General features: G+C 42.3%; 1 protein-coding gene across 1 annotated transcript; it reads left to right on the forward strand.

Annotated features, from left to right (window-relative positions):
* Nucleotides 1-13745: 13745 nt before the first annotated feature.
* HROB (homologous recombination factor with OB-fold) lies at nt 13746-25615 on the forward strand. The gene is made up of 10 exons (XM_083147390.1): nt 13746-13882; nt 15101-15154; nt 16201-17043; nt 18097-18180; nt 18362-18502; nt 18994-19102; nt 19232-19317; nt 20296-20397; nt 23261-23690; nt 24945-25615. The coding sequence occupies exons 1-10, from the start codon at nt 13880-13882 to the stop codon at nt 24992-24994; spliced, it is 1902 nt and encodes a 633-aa protein (XP_083003516.1). The 5' UTR covers nt 13746-13879; the 3' UTR covers nt 24995-25615.
* The last annotated feature ends 1044 nt before the right edge of the window (nt 25616-26659 follow it).

Raw genomic sequence — 26659 nt, forward strand, 5'->3', positions numbered from 1 at the left:
TTTAAATCCAGAGGATACCCAGACCCCCTAGCCTATGAGGTGGCTTTTATCTGCAAATATAATAACGCTCATGCACAAATCAAACAGATAATTAATAAAAATTATAACATCCTCAAACAGGACAGAATCCTTAAGGTCCTTTTACCAAATAGACCTTCAGTTATATACAAAAAGAACTTGTCCCTGTAGTCTATTTTGGCTCCGAGCAATCTGAAAAGGAAAAACACTGGAGAAATTGTTAGTACTATTACTGTAAACCCTTGGTTAATTTCCAGACCTCCTGGTATCCACAAATATGGCAAAAATCATTGCATAATGTGTCAGCATACTGCAAAAAAGACCACCAAGATCACTTAAGACAATTAGTCAATACCTATTAAAAATTTCATTAATTGTGACACCAGTTACGTAATTTATCTCTTAACCTGCACCTGTGGTTTAAGATATGTGTGGTTTAAGAAACGCCCTTTGAAAGTACGTTTCATTGAGCATCGTCGGAATGTCCTTAAGGGCCTTCTATGTCATAGGGGGAAATTTACTAAAGGAAATTTGTAAAAAAATAGGTGTATTTGTATCCAGAAATACACTTATTTTTGACATTTACTATCCCGAAAATACGGCAATCCGTATTCGTATCGATAGCACATCAATACAAATATGAATTGCCATATTTTCGGGATAGTAAATGTCAAAAATAAGTGTATTTCTGGATACAAATATACCTATTTTTTTTACAAATTTCCTTTAGTAAATTTCCCCCATAGTGTCTCTAGGCATTTTCTACATGTACAGGAAAAAAATCCCAAAGACCTCCAGATAACAGGGCTTGAACATATCCCCCACTCTTTAAAATGGGGAAACAGGTACAAAACACTTTGTCGACAAGAAGTCTATTGGACTTTTAAACTGAACTGTCTCCATCCGGATGGACTAAATGAAGTGCTAGAACTGAATAGTGTCTTATAACCCTCTCTCTGTTTTGTTCTTTTACTTTTTTGCACCCTCACTATGGCCCTTATTCTGGTTGGTGCGGTAATATCCGCGTGCGTTCGTGCCGCCGATGTTTTGTGTCTGCGCATGTGCAGAGGCGTCTCTGCGCATGTGCGAGCGGGGCGTACGGCAAAATCCTGCATGAAATGTGAACACTCCGAACAGGGGGTGGAGAGGGGCGTGAAGGGCTATTTGGGCTCATTACCATATGCATACGCCCCGCGTTTTCATGGGCGTTCCCATGCAAACGCTGGGCGTACGTATGGTAATGCGGCCGTGACGCACGTGTAGGGGGCGGACATATGAAATCGCCGGATGTCAGCTGCCCGCCCAGATCCCTGCTTTTGCACGGAAAAATGTCCGTGTGGTCTGAGGTTGCGGGAGCTGGTGGACCACTCGGTCCTGCATTCAGTGTTGCCAAAGCTGCTGTATCGGAAGGGTGTAAGGCTCCCAAATGGTACAGGCGCCGGGGATGCAAGTTTTTTACACAGGTACCCCCCGGCACCGGGGCGCCCCCACCCCGACTCGCCTGGGGGCGCTCCGGTGCCTTGCACCAGCCCTGCTAATTATATATATATATATATATATATATATTCTTCGTATCATTGTAGTCAAAATAGCTGGGGTGCCATTCCATAGAGGGCCAAATGGTAGGTCCAAAAGTCATATACAGATTGTGTTGGAGACACTCACCAGTCTTATAGCAGAGTCACATATAGATAATCAGGCAGCATGGCAATCACAAAGGGTCGACGTTTCGGTCCACCTCTAGGACCTTTGTCAAGATCCATATATATATATATATATTAGGGCGGAGTGAAAAAACTGAAATTGAGAAATTCAAAATCGGCTAGTGTGGGAAAGTTGTGACTTGACCTGAATAAGAAACGTGCAAAAGCATTTTGATCTGAGTCAACATCTTCTGTTCTGGCAAGAGGCCTAAAGTTTCACTTTTTAGGTGAAAATAACGAAACCTATGAAGATGCTCCAATCTAGTTATAATTATGTCAGGATGTCTTAGAGTGGTTCATTAATATACTTTAGCATAGTAAAAAAACAGTACGAGCTTGTCCTAGTGCAAAGTGACTGACTGGCGGGAGAAAAAACCCTAATAATTGACCCATTTTCATGGTCACAATTGTGAATATTGTGTGTTTTCTCCTGAACGTGTTTATAAGAGAAGAAGCACAAATACTCTAAATGGAATTTCAGTGACACTGGGTGAAATATAACACTGCATAATGGCCCTTAATCAGACCTGATCGCAGCACAAATTTGTTTTCAAAATGGGCAAAACCAATGCTGCATTGCAGGTGGGGCAGATGTAACGTGCGGAGAGAGTTAAATTTGGGTGGGGTGTGTTGAAACTGAAATCTAAATTGCAGTGTAAAAATAATGCAGCAGGTATTTACCCTGCACAGAAACAAAATAACTCAACACAAATCTAAAGGTGGCCATACATCTACAGATCGATTGTCAGATCTGGCTGGTTGGAACAAATACCTGGTAATATCTGAATGACAGTTTTTGGCAGATCGGACAATAAATCTGTAGATGTATGGCCACATTAACTCCCTCTGCACATGTTACATCTGCCCCACCTGCAGCTGCATTACAGCATATAATTATGCCAAAGATAAGCCAATATATTAACAGTTAAATACATTAAAGTGCATTATGCTGTAATAAGTATTGCTGATCAATCCTGCCTAGCAGGGCCGTCTTTTTGTATGGGCTTAATGGGCACTTGCTCAAGGCGTATAAGGGCTCTATGTTGATAGCTGAGGATCCCCTTTTTCCAGGGATACCAGAATTTTGAAAATCGGCCCTGGGGAACTGCAGATATCCAACTTCAAAGCAGCAGTCCACATCCGACCTGTTAATTACAATTTCCAGTCATATTTCTCAGGTTCTCTCTGACACTAGCGGCTTATCTCTATCATGCCCAGAACCAGAGATATCATCCTTCAAGCAGCCGGTCCCTGCTCAAGCTCCAAACGTCTGGTGTAGTTTTATATTTTTGTCAATGGATTGCTCTGGCTCCTGATCTCTGATACCCAAGTTCCCAGCACCTCCTGAAAGTTGGGACTCTAGGTTTTTATACTAGGCTAAGAAATCTATTTCCAGATAATGGAGATATCTGCAGTCAAACAAGCTGCACTTCCACCGGAAAATGACGAATATTAAGCCCACTCCATTATCCAACCGTCCCCTGTGTATAAAACACCCCCTACCTCCCTGGAAGTCATTTACAAGGGACCCTTCATACAGCTCAGTGCCCCCTTCCACACGTTAGTGTTCACCCTCCCACCACCTGTGCAGTAAAGGAGTAATTAGCAGAAGTTACTGCTCCAGGTCCTACATGTTGAATGGAAGATAGAGCACCCCCTGCCACCCATGGGACATCAAAGCTGCTGCTGATACCAACCCCCACCCCTAGGAGGGGAGAATGGGTAAGGGCCCCAGTGCATTGCTTTGCCCAGGTGCCCACACTGCTGTTAACACAGTGATTGGCATATATGTACTGCTGGACACCACTCATAGAATGATTAACCTGTTATTTTTTTAATCAATGTTCTTGTTTTTTTTCCCCTAAACATTAGATGTATTTGTTTATTTACTTATTTACAGTTTCTTATATAGCTCAGCAGATTCCGTTGCGCTTTACAATAGTAGACAGTGATAAAACAAACTGGGTAATGACAGACAGACTTGGGGGTTAGAGGGCCCTGCTGAAAGCTTACAATTTATTACATCATAATACACTTCAAAGTATTTAACAGTTATTGGCTTATCTTTGGCATAATTATATGCTGTAATGCAGCCCAATCATGTTCCCAGTATAGAGGATGCAACACTGTTTTTCTGTCAATAAACAGAAGTGATATGTAAAATGATACATTAGACAGTTTACACTGTTACTTGCAATACTTATACCACTTTCACATCGCCGACACGTTTTAAAAACCGGTATTTAAAACGGTAATTAAAACGGGTCAGAGCCTTAACATTGCCGCAGATTACCGTTTTAAATACCGGTTTATACCCCTTTCACATCGCACTTTTAAAACGGTAAATTGCCGTTTTTTTTTCCCTTTTTAAAACGTTTAAGTCTGCACTGTGAATGCATAGCATTGTACACATTCACATTGCACAAAAAACGGCAAGGAACCGTGTAGGACTCTGCTTTTTACACGGTTCGAAATGCCAGTTAACTTTAAACGGTAAATCGGCTGTGGTGCATTCACAGTGCAGGCTTAAACGTTTTAAAAAGGGAAAAAAACGGCAATTTACCATTTTAAAAGTGCGATGTGAAAGGGGTATAATTGTAACAGTTACTGTTTTTCAATAACAGGCTGCAACAGTTATTTCTTATTTATATACACCGGATTGTCTATATTTGTAAATGCACTGCAAAGAGAGCAGCATAAATCCAATTTCATGTAGTTCAGTGACACTGTGTGAAATATAACACTGCATAGTGGCCCTTAATCAGACCTGATCGCAGTACAAATTTGTTCTCAAAATGGGCAAAAAAATGCTGGACTGCAGGTGGGGCAGATGTAACATGTGCAGAGAGATTTAAGGTGGCCATACATCTACAGATTTATTGTCCGATCTGTCTGGTTGGAACAAAATCCTGGTAAAAGATGAGAGCAAATGACAGTTGACCATTTGCTTTGAAATGCTGAAAACTGTCATTCAGATATTACCAGCTGTTTGTTCCAACCGGCCCAATCTGACAATCGATCTGTAGATGTATGGCCACCTTTAGATTTGTGTGAGTTATTTTGTTTCTGTGCAAGGTAAATACCGGCTGCATTATTCTTACACTGTAATTTAGATTTCAGTTTCAACACACCCCACCCAAATTTAACTCTCTCAGCACGTTACATCTGCCCTACCTGCAACGCAGCATTTGTTTTGCCCATTTTGAGAACAAATTTGTACTGGGATCAGCTCTGATTAAGGGCTATTATGCAGTGTTATATTTCACACAGTGTCACCGAAATTCCATTTAGAGTATTTGTGCTTCTTCTATTATAAACACGTTCAGGAGAAAACACACAATATTCACAATTGTGACCATGAAAATGGTTCAATTATTAGGGATTTTTTCTCCCACCAAAGTCATTCACTTTGCACTAGGACAATCTCATACTCTCTTTTACTATGCTAAAGTATATTAATGAACCACTCTAAGACATCCTGACCTAATTTTAACTAGATCGGAGCATCTTCATAGTTTTCGTCATTTTCACCAAAAAAGTGAAACTTTAGGCCTCTTGCCAGAACAGAAGATGTTGACACGTTTCTTATTCAAGTCAAGTCACAACTTTTCCACACTAGCTGATTTTGAATTTCTCAATTTCAGTTTTTTCACTCCGCCCTAATATATATATATATATATGTAGACATATGTCCAATGCACTCACAGTTACAACTGATGCATTGCATTTCTGTGTGGGAATTGGACTGCCATGATTAAGGGCCTAAACAGGTCCGAAAGGTTGGCTTATTTTCTCTGACTATGATGGAATAAAAAAGCATTGGTTTACTGCTATCTGGTGAGTGCCCTGAATATTTTTTGGAATATATACAGGGACGTGCAGTCAGGGGAGGCAGAGCCTCCCCTGTCATTAATGATTAATAAAATCATACAAAGAAAATACTTATGACACATATGTGTCATAAGCATATGCTTTATATTAGAAAAAAAAGTGGTAAAATGACTATTATAATTGGTTACAGAGGCACCAAGAGCGGTGCCTCCGGGTGTCAATGTTAAAGTTCTGAACTATGGGGCGGGTAGGGGGCGGGAACAACTAGCTGCTGTCAATGCCCATTAGAAAAAGCATTACAGGCTTTTGCCTCAGTGACAGTCAGGGACATGCTTTCTGTTTCTGGCTATATGAAAGCACGCCCCTGTCACTGAGGCAGATGTGATTGGGCACAGTGGCGCTGCCTCAGTGACAGGGGCGTGCTTTCATATAGCCAGAAACAGAAAGCATGTCCCTGACTGTCACTAAGGCACTGCAATAGGTGTCGTCTCCCCCTCCCCCCCCCCTAAAGCCCCAGCCCCGACGCTAATCAAGAGACTAGTGGGAGATTGACGGATCCCCCTCTCCCACAGCGCTAGCCCTAGCCCCGCGCTGAACGTAAGACCAGCGGGGGATAAATTGCTTGCTACTGCCCAGCGCCGTCCCGAGCGCTGGATGTGACACAAGCGGCTCCCCCTCTCTCCCCGGCGCTCCAGAGTCTACAGTTGATTGCAGCTGCTCCCCCGGCGCTGGTCCCAGCTCCAGCACTGACCAGCAGATAAATGTGACAGCAGCGGCTCCCCCTCTCCCCCGGCGCTGACCTCCGCTCTAGAGCCTCCAGATGAGACCAGCGGATTATATATATCAAAGGGTGCCGGACGGGGTCCTGACCAGTGCTGAATGTGGTCAAGCAGAGGTGGGGGAACTCATTTCTCTATGTCACCTAATTATACCTCCCATTCCTACAAAGACAGGGCCAGTGGTAGGATTTCTGGCATCCCCTGCAAACTAGAATGCTTTCCTGTGAGAATTACTGCGCAGGGCCAATGTGGAGGTTAAAATGTTCCACCTCACCATTAGAGGTGTTGGAACTCAGTTCCACCCAGTTCCCCCTCACATTAACCCCTGGTTCCGACAGTCGGGATCTTGACGTTGGGATCCCGACTGTCAAAACACCGACAGCCGGGTTCACGACGGCCGTCGGCTATTTTCCCTTGTGGGGGTCCCCGACCCCCATAGAGGGAGAATAGAATAGGTGGCTCGCGTAGCAAGCCACCGTGCCCGCAGCGTGGCGAATGTAGCGAGGCCGCAAGGGGCTTTGTTGCGCTCGCCATGCTGTCTGGGTCCGGCCAGTCGGGATCACGATGTCGGGATAATGACTGTCAGGATCCCGACTGTCGGACCCCTATACCACACCCACATTTTTAAACCCTCCTTTTCTCCCTTTTGTCACCTGTCCAGAGAATAGCACCATAGTAATTGCACAACCCCCTATCCTTTTCAAAATAGTTTTATTATTTACGGCATTCAGAGGCCAAATACTCCATGGAATTTCAGGTTCACCACCACTAGCTTCCTATTAAAGGCAAAGCATATACCAATACAACACGGTATTGACATTGGGGATTTATTGCAGACAGTACTATTATTTTTTTCATCAGAGTTTTTAATATCTTTCCATATAATTGCCATATAGTACTGGTTAGATCCACCTTTTAATTTAATCAACAGCAGCACTTATTGCATTATGGCCCTTATTCTGGTTCACTCACAAGAAATTCCTTCTCAAATGGACAAAACCATGTGCACTGCAGGGAGGCAGATGTTACTTGTGCAGAGAGAATTAGATTTGGGTGGGGTTTTACTCATACCTCCCAACTGTCACGCTTACCGCGGGAACGTCCCGATATTCGGGGACATTCCCGCGTCCCGCCCGGGGCCGCCATTGTCCCGCGGTGGGGGGGACAGTTGGGAGCCCCCCCAGCTTGCTGAGAATAGACGCTGTGCGCATGCGCACAGCGTCTATTCAGCACTGACGAGCGGCGAAAACGGGGGCGTGGCCGGAGCTCGCGCCACCCCGTGAGGCCACGCCCCCTTTTCTCGAGGCTGCGCCCCCTTTTCGGAACGTCCCGACCTCCCAGCTTCAAAAGTTGGGAGGTATGTTTTACTTCAAAGTGAGATCTATATTGCAGTGTAAAAATAAAGTAGCCAGTATTTTCCCTGCACATAAACAAAATAACACCCAAATCTAATTCTCTCTGCACATCTTACATCTGCCCCACCTGCAGTGCACATGGTTTTGGCCATTTCTGTCATTTCTGTTAATTCTTCGATTGATGACCGGTCATTACTAAATATTATACAGTATATATAAAAATTTATACTTTTTCAAATTATTTCTGTTGTGTGGATTCTTTCATGTCAGCCCGCGCAAAGGTACACGTACCCCACTATATAAGCGCAGTTAATTACTTCTTCATGTTTAGTGTTGACCTAGTGCATATCACCACAATGGTGTCAACCTAGACACTGTTGACCTATGATACGGCTATCCTTACTAGCAGTGATATCGAAAGCCTGTGTGCATTGTGAGGCACAGACATGCCTATTATTATATGATCTTTATAGAGAGAGGTGTTTGCTGCATTCAAACTGCAGTTAAGGTAAATGTAAAACGAATGCCTTGTGCAGAGCTACAGACAATGACAATGTCTGCATTACACATTCCCCTCATGTCCTGAGCAGAGGTCTGACGGTCGGATGTTCAGTGACTCACTGCAGAGTCTGACTCACAGTACAGGGACTGGCTTTCACACTATCAAATACCGCATTTGAATTTAGCCAAGCTTGAACATTTACATATGATTATGTCAGAATATTAAATGCTACATAGTGTAACCTGCAGAGGACACTAGTGCTACCTTATGACAGTAGAAAGCCCTGTACTATCACCGGAAACTTCAAAGTACAGAGCAAGGAACCCCACTACCCCACTAAAGAGTATTGTGATTGATTAGAATATGTAGAAAGGCTTTATAATGGTCTGCATGTATTTATGTTTCTGTGATGGAACAAGGCAGCTCCACACTGATGCTTCAGATGTGAAGAAACCGTGTTTTATTAATAAACGTTGCAGAGATTAAACCCCTTCAACATACCCAATAAGTTGATTAATAAAACACCATTTTGTGTCCCCCTTCTCCTGGATAACAGGTTGCAGCTGTTCATGGATATTGGTGGCTGAGGATCTGCTCCTCATTCTCCTCTCTTCCCATAGACATTTGACTTATTAGAGATGGCCATCAGAGTGGTTGCCATAGATGGTTGACATTGATTGCGATGTTGCAAGTGGTCATCGGCAGCATACTATATAATGGATGACCACCGATTAATCAATCGATGGTTTGCTAGCGATGTGTCACTAGCAAACAAGTCTGAATCAGGCCCTTAAAGCAGTGGTTCCCAAAGCAGTTGGTTCCACCCACTTGCTGCGGATGTTACTTAGGTTGGCAGGAAGAGGCAATGAAGCAGCATAGGGGCATTACTGTTAGTACTTGGCTTCACCCACTGCCTCACTCCATCATCTGCTGCCTATTACCCTCTACCTGCCATCACAAACTGCCTCTCTCTCCTTCACACCCACTCAATACACAAATAGTCAAAGTGTTATCCACTGCCTCTCTCCATCACCCTCTCCCTTGCCTTACCCACTGCTTCTCCCAGTCACCCTCTCCCTGGTCTCACCAACTGCCTCTCTCCATCGCCCTCTCCCTAGCATCACCCACTGTTTCATTCCTTCACCTGCTGCTAGTCACCTTCACACTAGAGCAACCCACTACCTCTCTAAGTCACCCACTCCCTGTCACCCTCTCCCCGGTGTCCCCGACTGTCTCTTCCCAGCATCAACCACTGAATCTCTCTAGGGATGGCCATTGAACATCGATGATTCAAAATCATCAATGGTTTATGGCCGATGTTGAATACTTTTGCCATCGATTGGGGAGATGGCATAGTAGAAACAATGTTTTTTTTTCTTCAAGGTCCCGGAAACGGAGCATAGCTCCACCCCCAACACCCAGAAGCCCTGCCCCCACATTTTGATTGGTCCTCCGGCCATTCAGTGAAAGGTGATGGATAACAATCGATAGCGAAAACTATCGATGGTTATCCATCACATAGATTCTGACTATCGATGGCTGGGTGCAGAATTGCCATCAATGGCAACCATCGATGGTGACTGCACTGATGGCCATCCCTACCTCTCTCTGCCACCATCTGTTTCGTCCCTAACATCAACCACTGCTTCTATCTGTCGCCCTTCTCCCTGGTGTCATCCACTGTCTCTCTGTAGCATTCTCTCCAACATCCTCTCCCTGTCACCTACTGACTCACTGCCTTTACCTAGTGTCAACCACTTCCGCTCTTTGTCTACCTCTCCCTGGCATCACTCATTACGTCTCTCCTTCACCTGTTGCATGTCCCTTTTCCCTGTTGTCCACTTCCTGTCACCTTCTCTCTTGCATCACCCACTGCCTCTTTCACTCACTGTGCCTCTCCTCTTTATGGTCTCCCTGTCATTTATAATATTGTGAACTTGGTCTGGTCCCAAAGCATATTTTTGCACCTGGGCCCACCACTCACAAGTTCCACCACTGTCTCCTCCATTCACATTCATTGCTCCCATTCATGATTACTGGACTTTCTTTGAGATGCACCCACTGTGTATGGTCCACCTGGAGGTTATAATTTACATTCCAGCCATAGGCACAGACAGTGGAGCAAAAGCTTAGGGCATCTAAAAAAAACATGGGAAATTTGGGCAGGCTTTACATCTAAATTCTAATGAACAATTGTCAGGCTGTAGCTTTATTGTGTTGTAGCTTTAATGCAAGATCGGTGGCTGGAGCAACAAAGGATTTTTTTTGTACATTGCGACACCATGTGTAACATGACATTATGCAGCTCTGCATAATACAGAGGAGCTGCAGCAGAGGGCAGCCAGAAGACATCAGCGGGCAACCAGAAGATATTAAAGGATAAGTGTGGTAGCTGGGTAGACCATTGTGTGGGCTGGGGCCAAAGTAAGCAGGTATTTATTCACCTGGTTTGAAGATTTATTCACCTTGTTTTTACAGCATTCTGTAGCTGGAGAAACACTTGTGTGGGCTGAGGCCAGAGATATGGGTGTATGGGCTGGAGGGACACAAGAGGGTAAAGTCTGTGTGGGATGGGGCACACAACATGAAGGGGAAGTGGGAAAAAAGCATAATGGGGAGATTCAAATGCAGGATATTATTTTGACAAAAGCAGAAGTATACTGTCTCTGGAAGCTGTCTTATACCGCATTTACACCAGTTTTTTTCCCCAGATTGGCCCCTGGAACAACCCAGGGTCCCAGGCCAAACTACCAGGAGCCATGTCCCGGAAAGGGTCCCAGGCCAAACTTCCAGGAGCCATGTCCCGGCATTTCAACTCTGGTATCTACCAGGGTTGCTCCCGGGTTCTTAAAGGGGTACTGGCCAGCATGATGGACTGTGAACCTAGGTCAAGAGACCTGGGTCCCCTTCAAAGTATGGTGGAGGCAGCGATGTCAGCTCCAAGCGCTGCCTCCTTTCCCGCCCTTCGATGCACCATTACCCCGCCCTGCGTGTCATCACTGACCCAGGAATAAGAGGAGATGAGAAATATGAAGCATACACATATATATTATATCAAAGTAAAAAGATATATATAACATTCAAGCTCCAATTAACAATTAAAAATAAAATAGCATACATAATATAGAAACGGGTATATAAAAAAGGGAACAATATATTAAGTCCCTGGGGTGTTAGTTGGGTGGAAATGTAGGGCACACCCTTTCTTAAGACTGAAATGTTTTCAGTCTATTGTGCAGTTATGCTCCTAAAGCTGTGTACACACGGGGGCGATAGGGGCTGAAATCGCTGGAAATATGGTCACTGGCAACCATATTTCCAGTGATGGGAGTGTGCCCCGGCGATAAATCGCCGGGTGCGCACTCCCGTTTTCAGCCCCATTCCAATCGCTGGACGTAGGAGTCCCGGCAGCGCAATCCAGCGTGTGCGGTATCCCTCCCATCGGTGGTGGTGAGCATTTCATCAGGAGCTGTGTGCCCCGGGTATTTGTTAACATCTTGTGGTAACCAGCCCACAGCAGTTTTTTAAATGGTACGAGCAACTGCTTTTATCTGTGTTGGAGTGTGTATACTCTATTAAATATCGTTTACATGCACCATGGAGCGCCCCTTTGTTCTCTGTGTCTTCTAGATATATATATATATATATATATATATGTAGACAAAGGGAAGAAGGAGCGCACACATGAGCTGGATATAAAATATTTACTAGAAAGAAATAAACATATAAGCTCAAAGCATATAAAAATAGATAAAGCCAGCATGAGAATAGTCACCGACAATATAGCATGCTGAAAGGTACGGGATCTGGGGACTCCAGGCAATTCCGACCACGATGTAACCAGCAGCAAAAGTTCTCACATATATGGGATGTTTATGGCACGGGATCTGGGGACTCCAGCAACTTCCGACCAATGATGGGCAGATGGGTGACACAGTTCAAGGCAAGGCACGCTGAAAGACCGGGACCTGGGGACTCCAGACTCTCCGACCACGATGAAGCAGCGGCAGCGGCGGCGTTCTCAGCACGGCACAGAACAGACAGACACGAGTCAGCAGCGGTGATAGGATACGTCAGGAAAGGCACGCCCCAACGCGTTTCGTTGGGGCGTGCCTTTCCTGACGTATCCTATCACCGCTGCTGACTCGTGTCTGTCTGTTCTGTGCCGTGCTGAGAACGCCGCCGCTGCCGCTGCTTCATCGTGGTCGGAGAGTCTGGAGTCCCCAGGTCCCGGTCTTTCAGCGTGCCTTGCCTTGAACTGTGTCACCCATCTGCCCATCATTGGTCGGAAGTTGCTGGAGTCCCCAGATCCCGTGCCATAAACATCCCATATATGTGAGAACTTTTGCTGCTGGTTACATCGTGGTCGGAATTGCCTGGAGTCCCCAGATCCCGTACCTTTCAGCATGCTATATTGTCGGTGACTATTCTCATGCTGGCTTTATCTATTTTTATATGCTTTGAGCTTATATGTTTATTTCTTTCTAGTAAATATTTTATATCCAGCTCATGTGTGCGCTCCTTCTTCCCTTTGTCTACATTTTCACTATACCTGAGGCCCGACTAGCCTCTTTTGGAGTGAGCTGCACTGCATATATATTGAGCTATTGATTTTTACAGACGTGAAGCCATTGATATTTAAAGTGTTGCGCAGAATTTCTTTGTCTATATATATATATATATATATATATATATATATATATTTTGGGCCTAGGGGTGCCGTGGAAAAATTCTGATACTCTAGGGCGCCGTGATTTGAAAAAGATTGGGAATCCCTGCTCTATGGCATGGCTGCCGACCACTTTCAGGCGGAGGTCCAATTCACCTTATGCCACACAGTGTACCTATTCCTTACCCGTGCAACATGACTCTCTCCATTAGGTACAAAGGGCCAGATGTATCAAGCTCCAAAAAGTGATAAAATGGAGAGTGATAAACAGCCAGCCAATCAGCTCCTACCTGTCATGTTACAGGCTGGGTTTGAATAATGACAAGTAGTAGCTGATTGGCTGGTTGTTTATTACTCTCCACCTAATCACTTTTTGAAGCTTGATACATCTGGCCCAAAATGCTCTGTTCCTGGACTTCCCTCTTAATTTATGATTGCTGTCACCTGTGTTGAACTAGTTCATTTATAAAAAAAAAAAAAGGTGTGTCAACACAGGTGAGGGCAATCATATAAGAGGGAAGTCCTGGAACAGAGCATTGTGTACCTAATGGAATAGGTCATGTTGGAGGGTATGGTGTAATATTACATTTCCATATTTCACCTGCAAGAACATTGCTTACGTTCAAGTATAATTACCTTTCACAAGACTTCCTAAAGATCAGTTTACTGTATACGAAAAAGAGAGGTAAGTATAATACAATCTATTAAAATATAAAAATTTAAATAGGACGCCTGATAAGTGAATATAAACAACAGCCTCGCATTTATAACAGCATACACAGAACAGTACAGTTACACCATCCGTGGCACATTAGGATAACTGGGCGTAGCAGTCAGGAGGGCTGGGCAGCATTTTGGCAGCACTGCGAGAGATACGTGCGTTCCAAATGCCGGAAATGTGCAAAGATTGTGCGTTTCAAACGCCGGAAATGTGCACCCGGGATCGTTGTCCCATTCGCAGAGTGAATTGAACTGTCCGGCTGTGCGGTTTAAGAAGCCGTGGCGTCTGTTCCTCGCGTTACATGGTGATTTGGGTCTTGTTTTCCTATATTTGTCAGGACTTACCACGTACTGTTGTAACTCCATTTTATATGTGTGTTGTATGAGGTCTAGTTATGAAGAGGAACCAGCATAGCATAGCCTGCAATTAAACAGCTTTTCCTACATCTGCTTTTATGCTGTATCTGTCTTAAGATCACCTTTTACAATTAGTCCCTCTAATGCTGTTTTTGTTACGATTGACCCACATACTTTTAACTAGAACTGAAATAAATTGTACGTGGTACTTCATCTAAATGTTCTTTTATGATCTAATCATTCACCCATAACCTAATAGTGCTTAATCCTTGTTCAGTACTGGTTCTGGCAATTGATTGCTCCTTCTCTTCCCACTCTTGCACTAGTGGCCCCTGTTACTGTCTTTCCCTAAATAATTGTCCCAAATACTTCCAACATCAATCTCCAGATAAATCTATGAACACTCATAAGTTATTTCATAATATCTTTTGTCTTTTTCATGGCATATTAATATACTGTTTCTTCCATATCATTTCCTATTCTAATAACTACGGTGGGGGTTTATTCACCTTAAAATGCTTTTCTCTAATTTATTGAAAAATGAAGTATGCATCAGCAATGCTCCCGGGGTAGGGGTCACTAAGTCGACAGGCAATAGGTCAACACAAGTAAATGGATGACATGAAATTGCCACATGAGTGGTTGACACAAGTTTTCTATGGTTTTTGGTGTCTGTCGACATGGACACCGGGTCGGTGTACCGCTGTGCTCGCCATGCTTTGGGCACAGTGCCTCTCTGCACTCGGCACACTTCTATATTCCCCCTCGACGCCCACTGGGATGATTAAGTACGAACAAGTCAGTAAAAAAAAAAAAAAAAAAAATCATGAAAAACTCATGTCGACGTTTGCCCATTGTTGACATAAAGCATGTCAACCTATTGTGTGTTGACCTAGACACTGTCAATCTAATGACGTCATAGTGGTCCCAGTTTGCATTTATAGTTCCATTTTAACTGACTGGTGTACTTTCATCTTAACATCCCACCCTACGTCTCCAAAGCCCTTAATCCTGATGCATTGATTCTACCCCCCTTAGAGCCATTTTTATCAATCTGCTGTACTATCCTACCTCATTTCTGCCACCTTTCTGCTGTCTACTTCCACAGAGTAAGGCTTCCTCTGCTATACATGTCTTTCTTATATGTTAAACATTTCTCTTCCTAGGCTTTAGGTTTCCGCAACCTCTTCTGCTCTGGATTGGAAGACTTTGAAGATGAGGTAAGCATGTCATTGTCTTTAACCCATTATCCCTGGGCTAGTGATCTGTGTGATGTATAAACCAGGAAGATTTGCAAGACAATAATTGGTCTTACTGTGTTGGAAAGGTTTAATGATGTGTTTGTCCATGGACAAAATACTGTCTGTTTGGGGAAAAGGCCAGTATAGCAGCAGAGCAATATGTCTCCCTGCTACTTATTATCCAGTCTTTTTCCAGCTAGTCATTGTGTGTTGTCCACCACGGCTAGCAGAAGTGTGTAAAAGTGAGCTGGCACAGACGGACATACTCTAGAGAAGTGGTTCTTAAACTCGGTCCTCGGACCCCCAACGGTGCACGTTTTCCAGGTCACCTCACAGATACACAGGTGCACTAATTACTCACTGGCACATTTTAAAAGATCACAGGTGGAGCTAATTATTTCACCTATGATTTTGGGAGGAGACCTGCAAAACGTGCACTGTTGGGGGTCCCTGAGGACCGAGGTTGAGAGCCACTGCTCTAAAGCAGTGGTTCTCAGCCTCTGTCCTTAAGTCCCCCCAACAGTTCAGCAGGTGCACTCATTACTCGCTGACATATTTGAAAAGATCCACAGGTGGAGCTAATTATTTCACTTGTGATTCTGTGTGGAGATATGGAAACCGTGCACTGTTGGGGGTAATTGAGGACCGAGGTTGAGAAGGAGGTCCAGGGACCTATTGGACAGCATGAATGCCGGACACCATTTAATATTTTTAAATCAAGTCTTTTCAGTTTTAGGTGTAAGGGGGCCTTTACAATTGTCCAACTTGTCTGAGGGACAAGTTGGACCTGATTGACTTGAGATTTATCCTATGTGCAGGAGGATCAATCTCTTGGTTAGACCCAATGCTCACAGGAATGTGCATTGGGTCCTACAGCAACAGGCACATCAGATTTTGTCAGATAATTTGGCCCAATCCATCTGAATTGCGTCGAATCTGACAAAATCTCACAAGTGTAAGGGGGCCTTTAATCCTCCTTTAATAGAGAGATTCTGTAAACTAATGTGGATTTATTTTGATTGTAGGAGTTTCTATCTGTACTGGAGGGTACAGAGTCCAAGCTTGCTGTTCACGAACCTAAAACAAAAAAAAACACTACTGAAAACTCAGAGGCAGCAGGAAACTATTCCCATGATCCAAAGCCATTATCAGTGCAGGAAGCAATAAGAACACCTCCACTGGTCCAGGATGTGGATGATGAAGAATTGTTATCTGCATACAGTGAGTTGGAAGCTTCGATATCAGAAGAGCAGAGCCAATCCCCAGAACCACAACTGTTGCTGAGGCCTATAAATCAGACTTCACAAAAGAACAGCACGTACTCAAATGACTCTTCCTCTTTACAATTGCGTCCTTCTAGAAATGGCTTCTTTCAAGATCTGGAAGCTAGGCAGTGTACAAGGGGAAATCCCCCACAACCACGGTATTACAATTGCAGTGCTAGCTCCCCTACAGCTTCCAGTTTTGAACTAAGCAGTGGGGGAAGGGTACAGAATCCATTATCAGAGCCCTCTGCCAAGAAAACCTGCATAAGGCCTTCTGTTGAAAAACAGCCTGTTACACCTATGAGAGCTGGAATTCGTTCCTACCCATCTACTTTTACCTATCCACATTGCAATACACCAGCCAGTCCATCAGTGCCATCAAATTCATGGCAGAATCCAATTAACAATACCCACCCGTTGCCAAGAACTCCCTTGTCCTCTCCTCACTCACACCCACCCAGCACTTTACAGACTCCTGTGGTAACCAATCATCTTCTACAATTAATGACTGCAGCAAATAAGACTCCAAAGAAGTTGTTGTGGGAGACGCCATCACCCAAAGAGAGGAGATTTCCTGGGCCAGCTGGCCTACTGCCACAGCAGGTGCCTTTTTTTTCTTCCTTTTTTTTATACAGAACTCTGGCTCAGTTCTAACTCAGCGGTAGGACATTAGCCAGGTGGACATATCACAAAAAAATGCAGTGGCAAAATAAATATTAGGATAAGTCAATAAATAGAAATAATTATAGTGTTCATTTTAGCAACCGCTATCTTTGAAAACCCCTGTAGTTCTTCTTCCCTGCCTGGGGTGTCGCTGTCTGCTGTAGTGCTTCTAGCACAGTGTGGTCTGTATATCAGCACTGATATACAAACCAGACCTGTGCTAGAAACACCACAGCAGAGAGCAACACCCCAGGCAGGGAACAGGAACTGCAGAGGTTTTCAAAGATAGCGGGTGCTAGAATGAACACTATAATTATGTACCTTTTGGAATGCTGACATTAAATTTGTGACATTTAATGAGTATTGATGGGACACAAAATGTCATCTTCCACTATTTGTAGATTATAGGTCCTCTCTGAAGGAAAATCGCCTGCTACATGGATTATAAAATGAGGGTTTTTCTTTCCTTATAACTGAGACTAGTTACAATGTTCTGTTGTTTGGTGAATCTGTATTCAATTAGGGACAGCTGGTGTGATTGCATGTTTATAATGGAGACCACCAGCCATGCATTCTAGAACTGATTTTCCTCTGCATAGTGATAAATCAAACTTGGCTATGGGATTCAGAATACAGACCCACTATAAAGAGTCAGTCAGCGTGTAATGAGACTGCTGGATCTAAACTCTGATATTTTTAATCCTTTGAGTGCCAACGTTGCTGTGACAGATCCTCAAAGTATCTGCTAAAAATGCCAGCGTCACTCACAGCGACTGTTTTTTTAGTATAAATACACATACAGCCAAGTCAATTCAGTGACGTTCATTTAAAGATTGCACCTAAAAAAAAGGTAATCTATTCTGCCATCTGCTGGTTAATGATGTATAGGCAGGTACTGGTAAATATCTTTATATGCTTTGTGATTTGGGTACATTATAATTAAAGAACTTTTTACACTGAATAATAAAACCTTCTGTGTTTATCTGTTCCTAGGGCAGTAGCAGAGGGATTGATGAGATCCTAATTTCCACTCCTCACACGCCAAATCACGGGGCGTGTGCTAAGCTCCGCAGCAAGGTACGTTTCTGTTTCACAGAACTAGAATTTGACAGCTTGTTTATTATTCTTTGTTATGTTCAACCTCCAGCTTTATCTTCCTTATTATGATACTCCCTCTCAATATCTCCACAGCCATTATCCTCCCCAATTTGAATTACTATGGTCTGAACCACCATGAATTAGGCTGTTTTATTTGCAGGAAGACACATCCTCCCAGCAGCCATTGGCAGAAGAGTTTATCAGGGGTCCTTGGGCCAGTATGAAAGCGGATTGTTTATTGGATGACAATGACCCCACCAGCTTCCTGAGAACATACAGTGTGGTCATGGTTCTGCGCAAGGTAAAAATAGCAGTACTTACTCGTACATTCTAGGGTTCTGATTCAAAGTAGTATGGAAGTCAGCAATAGCTTTTGATGCCAGTAATAAGTGCTGAACGTGTCTTTGGTGCTGCAGCTCCCCTACCCATTGTTTTCACAAGCAATAAACATGATGTAAGCATTCCATCTGAAATTCGATGGATATAGCTCAACATTGAATAGCCCACAGGGAGCATATCCTTACATTCTAATGCCCAGTTGTTGCTAGGTTACACCCACTCAGCTGCAAGTCTACATGCAGCCAAGATGCATACAATTCTGAGCCGCCTGTAGTTGCTACAGGTTACGTGTACTCGGCTATGGAACATATGCACCCCCCCCCAAAAAAAAAAGGCAAAATCCGTCCACCAATTGAACTTTAGTGCAACTCCCAAATGAGTCCATACTGTATATGTCTTAAGAGGAAGACTGTTTTACAGTGCACCTTTCCTTTTTCCCTTCAATATTTCCAGGCAGCTCTGAAGCAACTTCCAAGGAATAAAGTACCACGAATGGCGGTGGCTCTCAAGAGCCTAACCCCAGCTAATGGAGATGCTAGTGCTGTCTTCAGGGACCCAACAGGTAATGTGGAGAAGTGCTTTCTTTGTTTCCCTCACTTTGTTTCCACTGCTCACCTAAGCCTAGTACATCTCTCACATAGTATTTTCCGGTCATTCCAATTAAAGTACAAATGTCTCTGGCTTTCTCTAGGGGAGATTCAAGGCACTGTACATCATATGTTATTAGAAGAGCGAGAGAGTGAGCTGAAGATTGGTAGTGTTCTCCTACTGCAGCAGGTATACCGCATTTATCTGTTTCTGTAAGGCCTGCACATATTGCTTCCTTTCCTCTGCCCATGCCAAATATAGCCAATATATGTTCCGTAAAAGGTAAAACCTTGCATTGATTTGCTGAAAAGTAAAATGAATATATTTTGTTCGGATGAGCTAGTCCAACAACCCAACAATACTCCCAGTGAAATTATTGTAAAGTTGGAAATCTCAACAGATTATACCAGCTTGGTTCTACACCGCCACAGCCAGTCCTAGTAGTGTTCATTGGTAAATAGACTTTTCTTCCAATGTTTATAGAAATAATTTTGTCCTATTTTCTATATATGTTACATCCACAGGCTGCTGCCACATGAAACAGGATGTATATGTTTTACCCAATGGTTGCCCTAACCCTCACCTCCACAGTTTATTACTTGGAGTACAATATCCCTAATTGCCTATGTATGCCCTTTGGCAGTAATTACACGTTGGTTAGCCTTACGCTTTGTGACTGCTGCAGGATATTTTCTCAGTGCTCGTTGCTGGCGGTCACTCTACTTTCTTGGTCCTACGGTATAGCAATCTGAATTGAACCCTCTCAGTGACAATGTTGCTGTGAGCGATGTGCAAAATATCCACAAAAATTGCCATGGCCGTAGTCGAGGAATATAAATCCCTTTTAGTTACCAGCAAATGATCTGAAGTCAATTAAATTAAGTATTGCGTGCGTCCCCCCGCCCCTCCCCCCCCCCCCCCCCCTCCTCCCCCGTGCATTTTTCAGCGGATATGTTGCACTTCTCTCAAGGCAACAACCATGCATTGTGTCAGAGTTAATAAAAAATCCAAAACAGAAACCTAATTTTTTAAAGCCCCTGCATTATCATACATTGTCATCTGTATATTATAATCTATATTAATCATTGAATAATTAAACCCTGTAAAAGATACAAAGCATACATCATACTAGTCCAACGTGCATATTTTTGCTTTAATGATTCACAGGTTGGAGTTTTTTCTCCATCACATCGCAACCATTATCTTAATGTGACCCCAAGCAACCTAGTAAAAATCTACGCCCCTACAGAGGAAGGTGGGACATCCGGGGTAAGAAATAAAATGAGGAGATGAAAAAATTACACTGTCTTTTTTCACTTTAATGTTTGTTTCTTAAACTGGGGCAGATGTATTATATTGGCGCACCTCTATAACACTTCCTGCAAAGCAGGAAGGGACATCGACAAGATGTATTAATGTCCCCTCGAGGACACAGCGTGGCAGTTCACACTGTCTCCTTCACCCTGGCTGGCTGTACTGGGCATGCACGGGATCTCGCTACTCACTTCATACATGGGGGAGAAGCGGTATCAGTGCGCAGATACGCCTTCTCCCCCATAACGACACTTCATACATCTGGATATGAAGAGGGTTGGACTAAAGGTCGTCTGCGCCAGATGTGAATCGCTTATGTTTCTATGAGAAAAAGGGTATCACCTAACCCAATAAGAATTTCTAGAGCATGCACACAATTATCTCACTTAAAACAATAGCGCTTCAATTATTTAATGATCCTTAGGAATACTCCCCTGTAAATGTGTTCATACAGTGGTTCCTTCCTGGGATTCTCAAGGTAGTCACAAGGATATATGAAAAATAAGAGAGAATACACACTTCTCCTCATGTAATACTGTTAACTTGTATGGTCTTTTAAGAAAACAATTATTTCTTTCATAGGGTAAAAAATATATATATATATTTTTTTTTTTCCAGGGATCTATCCCCCTTTCAAATGCACTCACAGGCTTATATATTTAAACAGGCATTGAACAAGATTGTACTCCAAAAGGTGTCTTATTTCAGAAAATGAAGGGTTTGGGGGGAACCCACTAAACCAATTACTCACAAGCGGTCGCTTGTAAAACTGCATATCTGATGGATCTTTTTCCAGTCTTTTTGCTTTCTCCCAACTTCCTCATGCAATATCACTAGATAATGATATACACAAAGGAAGCACTGTGTAAAGTATTTAGATATCTTTAATCACAGCAAAAAGTTACATAAAACGTAGAAGGTGGGTACACTTAGCTTCAAAAGTTTTAGAGGTCAGGGTTCCTAAGATGTTTAGAGGATAAGACGGGGCCCCGACAATCCAAAGAGGAATCCCTTCTGTCCACACTCAGAGCCAGTCCCAACCGCAGAAAGTAATGGAAGAGTCTAATATATATATATATATATATATATATATAATATATATATTTTTTACCCTATGAAAGAAATAATTGTTTTCTTAAAATACCTTACAAGTTAACAGTATTACACAAGGAGAAGTTTGTATTCTATCTTTTATTTTTCACATATCCTTGTGACTACCTTGAGAATCCCATAAAAGATCTTAACATGTATAGTTTGGAGCAGAGAAGGGAAAGGGGGGACATGATAGAAATCTTCAAATATATCAAGGGTTTTAACATAGTACAGGAGGGAAATTTCTTCAAAGGAAAAGAAGTAATAGAACACAAGGACATGCACTGAAACTGGAGGGAGGTAGGTTCAGGGGAAATGTTAGAAAGAATTACTTCACAGAAAGGGTAGTGGATAAGTGGAATACCCTCCCATCAGAGGTGGTAGAGGCTAAGACAGTAGAACAATTTAAACATGCTTGGGATAGGCATATGAAAATCCTTACAAAGAATTAAGGATCAAAAAGGTTGAGATTACCTGAAGGGTAAAAAAAAAGGGGCAGACTAGATGGGCCAAATGGTTCTGATCTGCCATCAAATGATATGTTTCTATGAGAGTGTTAGATTTGGGTGGGGATTGTACTTCAAACTGATATTTATATTGCAATGTAAAACTAAAGCAGCCATTATTTAGTCTGCACAGAAATAAAACAACACCCACATCTACCTGTCTCTGCATATGTTACATCTGCCCCACTTGCAGTGCACATGGTTTTGTCCATTAGAGAGAGAATTTGCTTTTGCGAGTGAACCAGGATCAGGCCCCATGAGTGTTGTAAATAAATCTGCTCCTCTCGGTGATAGAATATAAAGGAAATATAATGCTTAACAAAATGCATGTAAATGACTGTTTCTTCCCCGTATAAATATTCCTGTGCTTTTCATGTGTTTGTAGTATGGTCTGTCAGAACTACGTTCACCTTTTAAATGTAGAAGTGCGTTTTGGTTTTATTAATTTCATAGTAAACTCTATGAAAGAGAGCGCTATCAAAATACTATTGCAAAAAAAAATACTATTACAAAATAGGTCCTAGTTTTAGACCAATAATAATTAGAAGCTTGGAGGACCCTAGCTAACTGTCCAGGTGGGCCGACACTTCACTCTGCTGAAAGAGCCTTGGGGCAGGCTTATACAAGAAGGAGAAGCTGAGTATTGCTGCATCCCCAAGTGCATTGGTGACTGTGATACACACAGCGCTGCGATCCCCGTGGCCTTTACATTGTTTTATTAGAAGTTGCAACTCAAGTTTTTCAGTTCAATTAAATAGTACATATCGTCTACACAGAAATTAATTGCCAAATCATTTATTTAGTTGACAGTATTTAGCGACTGAGTTCATGGTGGGCTCCTGCACATTGCCAATTATTGAATTTCTGCAAGGTATCACCTCTCATTACAATCAGGGTGTGCAGTCTAGAACCCTGTTTTTCATATCACTGTGTATGTTAAACTATTAAAAAGTTATTTATTTGATAGTTTATTCTATATTTGTGCAATAAAAAATTATTTAGGAACAACAAGAAATCATGTACTGAGTGTTTCATACAGTTTGTAAATACGCTTTGTAAATTCTATAGACTTAAGTACGTAGAATAATTTTATTGACAAAATAATTAAATATGTATATGTTGTATTCTCTGAATGGGCTACTATGTTTGTTTGTAGGCGGAAGCTGCTTGTCTAGCCATTAACTAATTTTGTATGAATTAATATTTCTGATCAAATGCAGGTGCCTGTCTCATTAATGCCCCAAGAGGTAGTAGATGTAAATGGCAACCAAATCCAATCACCACATCATCCCTTATCCAGCACGACGCAGCCCAGTGTCTCCCAGACAGCACTGTCCAGCACTGCACAGCCAAGATTTCCTCAACCAGCTTCATCTTGCACATCAGCCAGCACTGCACAGCCAATATTCCCCCAACCAGCTTCATCTTGCCCATCAGCCAGAACAGCACAGCCAAGATTCCCCCAACCAGCATCATCTTGCCCATCAGCCAGAACAGCACAGCCAAGATTACCCCAATTAGCATCATCTTGCCCATCATCCAGAAAAGCACAAGCAACATTTCTCCAACCAGCACGATCTTTCCCAGAATCCTGCACTGCACAACCAGTAATTCCAGATTCCACAGTGTCTTCCTCAGACTGGGATATGGGTGAGTGAATGAACTATATATTTTCCAGCAGCATTCTTCTTTTCAGCAGCATACAATATTTTCCACCAAACTCAACACAATCATAACCTAATCCAGTGGTTTTTAAACTGTGTGCCATGTCAGGCACCCTAGGGTAGTTACAAGGGTGAGCAGGAATGGCGCATAGGACTCTCTAACATGTTTCAGAGGTAACTCCTTCAGATGTGGATCTGAACATCTGAAGAAGGAGTTACCTCTGAAACATGTTATTCTGGATGCCAACACGCTGACGGGAGGATACATCTCCAATAACCTTTACCAAAGCTTGTGCGGTGGCGCATCATACTGCTCCCCGGGACCCACCATCTTTTTGAGCACCTAGCCCACCGCACCCACCTCTTATGGTGAGATAATTGTTGATTTTATCCCCGTCAAATGGTATAAGCTTATTAAATGTACGTGCTATACTTGTCTTTTTTTTGCATTTGCACTTTACAATGTTGATTTGCACTTGCATTTCTATTGTGTATGATTTTTTAATGTAATAAAAGTTTTTTATCTGGTGAACATATTCCCTAAACGGGTCCAGATTTATTTTACATATTAACTGAGAGTCCTATGCCCCATTCCTGCAGACCTTGTGTTTTTTCTGTGAATTCCAAAAGATTGGGTGTTACTCTTCTCTTTGGCCAGCAGAGGGCAGCTAGGGACTTCTCAGCTTAAATAGTGCGCAGAAAGTATAAAGCCTTCCATTCCTTGAAATAGTTACAAGGGTGCACTGGGTTGGTGGTCCATGACAAATTACATTTATTTATTGTCCATGCAATAGGCAAAACCAGTGCTTGTGACTTCCCATCATAAACTATGTGGACAGACAGAAGCAAATTCTGTCCTTCCACATATAACTGAATCTGACAATGACACAAACAGTATTTACTTTAATATATTTTTCTGAAGTTTACAATAAGAAACTTTTTGTCTAAGGGTGCTGTGAAAAAAAGTCCTGATACTCTAGTGCAGGGATGGGGAAACTGGCCCTCCAGCTGTTGTTGAACTATACATCTGGAGGGTCAATGGTTCTGCATCTGTGCTCTAGTGTGAGGTGATTCAATGATTCAAAAGCCTGGCAACTACTGATCTAATCTGTTGACTCGCCAATCCCCTGCTCCAGCTGATTCTATCAACTATCACATATTGCCTTTTTAATATTCCACAAATGTTAACTTTCAAAATCTTCTTGCAATGCATTTTTTATTTTTACTTTTTTTTTTGCAGATGACCTTGACGGTCTGTTGTGTGACCTTCCAGAGGACCCTGGGCACTGACATGTCCATTTTGCACTTAAGACTCAATTTTCAGATCTCGCACTATGCATTTTATATCCTCATCCGTGCACTTTCTATGCATCCGCTGTTATCACTAAGGAGGAATGTGATTGTCAGTGTGCCCAGAACCAGCAGATGGTGCCCAATGGAGTTATTCAATTGTGGGATCGTCTTCCTGCGCCTGCATCTTAACTTGCACCCCCTGGTGGTTGTGAGCTGAAATGAGCAAAAGGTGGCCCATGTGGCACTAAACCTGGTCCAGAATAACTATACCCTTTCTCAGTAGCTTCACATTAAATGTCTCCTACAAAGCACACTTGGTAGCTTCACATTAAATGTCTCCTACAAAGCACACTTGTTAGCAAATTGCCTGTTACCAGCTCACTTGAATAACACTTTCAGACTACCCTATCTGGTTGCCTTCATAGAGAAGAACCATTTTCTGTTCTAGTGGTGAAAGTGAATGTTACCCGCTCAGTACTTGGAATGAAAAATGAATTTACCAAAACTTTGTACTGATATTTTTGTATTTCATTTTCTAATTTAAACAGAGCATCTTGGTCTAGTCTATATTTAATTGAAATCATTAATTCCCCTAATGAATAAAGTTGAATACTTGTGCACCTTCTTAAGTTGTATCTTTTTTAAGATTTGAGAGTTTATCATTTAACATTACTTTGTGTAATCCATACAGAGGTCGAATTGCAATGGCAGCTGATTTTGGTCTGTTTTTGTGGAAAGCCCGATTTTTTTTTTTTTATTTTTTTTTTTATTATTATTTTATTTATTTATTTTTCCAAAGTTGGGCAATTAAAAGTCTGAAGCATTCAGCTCCAAATATGTAAAGATAGATCCAGATGTTTTGGCCATATTAAACATGCAACAAGCCAAGTTTCAAAGTTAGACACAAAACAGCTCTTTGAAGTCAGACAAATTGTAGCTCTTTTTTGTTTGGGTAAGATATAATTGGCAATGTTCAATATCACTTTTAACTACACAATTGCAGCATATTTGTAATAAACATTTAAAAAAATGCAAAATATACTTTAATCCGTCAAAATAGCTATTGTACTATACGTGTAATTTTTTTCTCATTAACCCTTTGTTTGCCATCTCTGTGGGAGATGCCCAAAAATATCCGCCAAAAAGGTCAGCATCTCTGTGAGAGAGGCGCAAAATATGATTGCCAACAGATCTGTGAGAGATGTGAAAGATATCCGCTAAAAAGGCCAGCGTCGCTCACATTTGTTATATGAATTCAAATAAAAAAATGTGTAAAAAAAAAGATATTTCCTATATAAAGTAAACATTACAGGTCATTATGATGAATAAAAATGTTTGCTTGGCACTTTTCACTCCAATTTTGACAAATTCACATGGCACTCAATCTTGTGTGCATTGTGATATAATAATGTTATTGCAGAATTATGGTAACTTGATTAACCGAAGGCACCATTTGAAAACCCCCCGCCATTATAAAGAAAATAAAAACTAGAAAACTAGCCTGTGGTCAAACAGTAGATAACCCAAAATAAAATAAACCTCCAATGAAAGATAAAAATAACTACCTGGGGTAAAATAATAGCTCCAACTAGAGTAGGTTAGGACTCATAGTAAAGGACATAAAGTTCCTTCCCACATAATAAGTGACATCAGTCTGACATA

The sequence above is a fragment of the Crinia signifera genome, chromosome 6 (genome assembly GCF_055691185.1).
Source record: "Crinia signifera chromosome 6, ASM5569118v1, whole genome shotgun sequence".
NCBI classification, from domain to species: domain Eukaryota; kingdom Metazoa; phylum Chordata; class Amphibia; order Anura; family Myobatrachidae; genus Crinia; species Crinia signifera.